General features: G+C 43.3%; 1 protein-coding gene across 1 annotated transcript in view; it reads left to right on the top strand.

Annotated features, from left to right (window-relative positions):
* The window catches only part of LOC143021409 (venom serine protease 34-like), a 35,527-nt gene that overhangs the window by 15,713 nt on the left and 17,314 nt on the right, over positions 1–2,500 (top strand). The window contains exons 6-7 of the mRNA XM_076178854.1: positions 310–379; positions 634–724. Coding sequence (XP_076034969.1) covers positions 310–379; positions 634–724 — 161 coding nt within the window. The remainder of the gene's footprint in view (positions 1–309; positions 380–633; positions 725–2,500) is intronic.

Below are 2,500 nucleotides of genomic sequence, written 5' to 3'. Positions count from 1 at the left end.
TTTGTACTTCCATGAAGAACACGAATTCCAGAATTCCAGAGTAGAAGGAGAGGAGTTACTTGTAGCTTAATGTCCTGGGTAAGAAAAAGGTTAGGGCAAAAGAAATATTGAAAGGAAAGACAGAAGGAGTAAAGGACAGACGGGAACGACACTCGTTGTTTGGATTCTTATTAACAAGATGGCTTTCACTTCTTTCGTTCTGTATTCTTATCTGAAATAATGAGAAGAGTCACGGACTCGCCTCCTGACCTTTTGTACCTGATTGACCCATCCTGCCCCAACTTCCTCTCTCCCCATTCACCCATGCAGGTGCCGAGGGAACCATCAACCTCACCCCACCTATAGACAAACACCCAATCCTCTGCAATGGAGCCGGCGAGTAAGTACAGCATTTTCACCTTCGCATTCTGACGTATTCCGACATATTCTCGATTCTTTGCACTGTTTGATTCAGCAGCATAGTCTTTATTTGTGTCCAGGTGAATTTATCGCATTTTGTCCCATGATAGAAGGTTTTCCCGACCTATCTATCTACATATCTACTTATCCACCTATCTACCTACCTATCTACCAATCTTTAGCTTTCTCTCTCTTTATCTGGCTCTCACCCTCTCTCTCTCTCTCTCTCTGCAGTTCAGGATGGTCTGGGAAGTGCGGAGTGATCAATTCACGCAAACGGGTCGTCAACGGCGTGCCCATCGTTCAGCATCACAACCCGTGGATGGTGAGTAGTCTGTGCATAGATGTGAGGCAAATTGATAATGATGATGAAGAGTCGGTTTAACATTGCAAAACTCCCCTCCCCCTATCAGGAGGCTAGGATGGTTCCCCTTATAGAGGTCTTTTTAGTGTGGTATTTAATGAAACATGCCCTTGGTCCAACTCGCTGGCGATAGAATTCGAACTGCCGTCACCTAGGCCTCCACCACAAGTAGCGACGCTTTAACCCACTCGGTAAAAGGGCTTAATCTATTTACACATAGTTTGCTCATCATTAAATCAAAGTGGCATATACTGTATGTGTGTGTGTGTGTGTGTGTGTGTGTGTGTGTGTGTGTGTGTGTGTGTGTGTGTGTGTGTGTGTGTGTGTGTGTGTGTGTGTGTGTGTGTGTGTGTGTGTGTGTGTGTGTGTGTGTGTGTGTGTGTGTGTGTGTGTGTGTGTGTGTGTGTGTGTGTGTGTGTGTGTGTGTGTGTGTGTGTGTGTGTGTGTGTGTGTGTGTGTGTGTGTGTGTGCGTGTGTGTGTTTGTGTGTGTGCGTGCGTGCGTGTGTGTGTCTGGAGGGTATGATATGTCTGCAAAATTCGTTGCCTGTTTCCCCACTCAAATCTTTTCAAAGGACGAAATAGATAGTCTACGATCTACCGCACTCAGATGCAACTCATTTTCTCGCACCCCGCAATGTAGGTTTATCGAAACAAACACCACGAAGCGAGGACGGGGCATTTATTAGTACGACGTTTCTCTTCTTACAGCTTTTTCAATTACATGTACTTGAAAAAAGCTGTACCAAGCGAAACGCCGCGCCGTGTTATTAAATTCTCCGGCCTCACCTCACTTGTGGTGTTTTATTTCGATAGACTTGTCGGTAACTGCCACTTTCATACATACTGAAGGTTATGAGCTATTGGTGGCCACAGGATATTGGTGCCTGCGCTAAATAATACAGTATGGAGAATAAGTTTCTCGACATTTTCTGGTGTGGCGCAGTTTTGGTGTCGTGTAGAAAGAGGTCTGAGACTTGCAATGTCGGAAGATTTTTTTTTAAATTATATTTAACTTAAATTCCCTTTTGATATCAATATATATTAGCTAAACGTCGAAGAGTTTATTACCCAAAATATAAGAACCTCATAGACCTTTGCCTTGCCTACCAACGGGCAATTCTATTCAGCTAAGGAGAGAGAATGCCCAACTTTGAACAAACTCTCGATTATTTGAAATCTACTTGAAGGTACGTTTTGCTTGGTGCGATTATCCCTCAACGATGATCGTTCATGGCTCAATGGTGATCGTCAAACGATTGTCTATGGCACTAATTCTTTGTTTTTGAATCATGGGACTGTTTTGCCTCGAGCTACAAAGCACGAGACTGATCATTCTAACCAAATTCTAACGCATTTACCCAAATATACTGCCAGGTAGTAGGATGCGCGTCACCCGCCATTTAGTGTGATGGGCTAATATATAATTCCACCGAGCAAAAAGTACTGTACCTTGAAACGGTTACACCCTTCTATACGATGTACACATAAGAATATAATAATAAAGGAGGCTGCAAGAGACCATAAGGCCTACGCTATGCAGTTCCTTATCCCCTACCACCTGACATACCCATCCATAAAGTTATCTAATCTTCTTTAAAAAAAAACAGTTGTTTCAGCGCTCACTACATGGTTATTAAGCCTATTCCATTTGTTAATAACCCTATTGGTAAACCAGTTCTTGCCTATTTCGTTCTTAGACCACTTTAAGGATTCTATTCCTCCCGACGCCAGACGAT

Source organism: Oratosquilla oratoria, chromosome 42 (genome assembly GCF_046742065.1).
Source record: "Oratosquilla oratoria isolate Oo_2021 chromosome 42, ASM4674206v1, whole genome shotgun sequence".
In the NCBI taxonomy this organism is placed as follows: domain Eukaryota; kingdom Metazoa; phylum Arthropoda; class Malacostraca; order Stomatopoda; family Squillidae; genus Oratosquilla; species Oratosquilla oratoria.
This window is presented reverse-complemented; position numbering and strand designations above follow the sequence as displayed.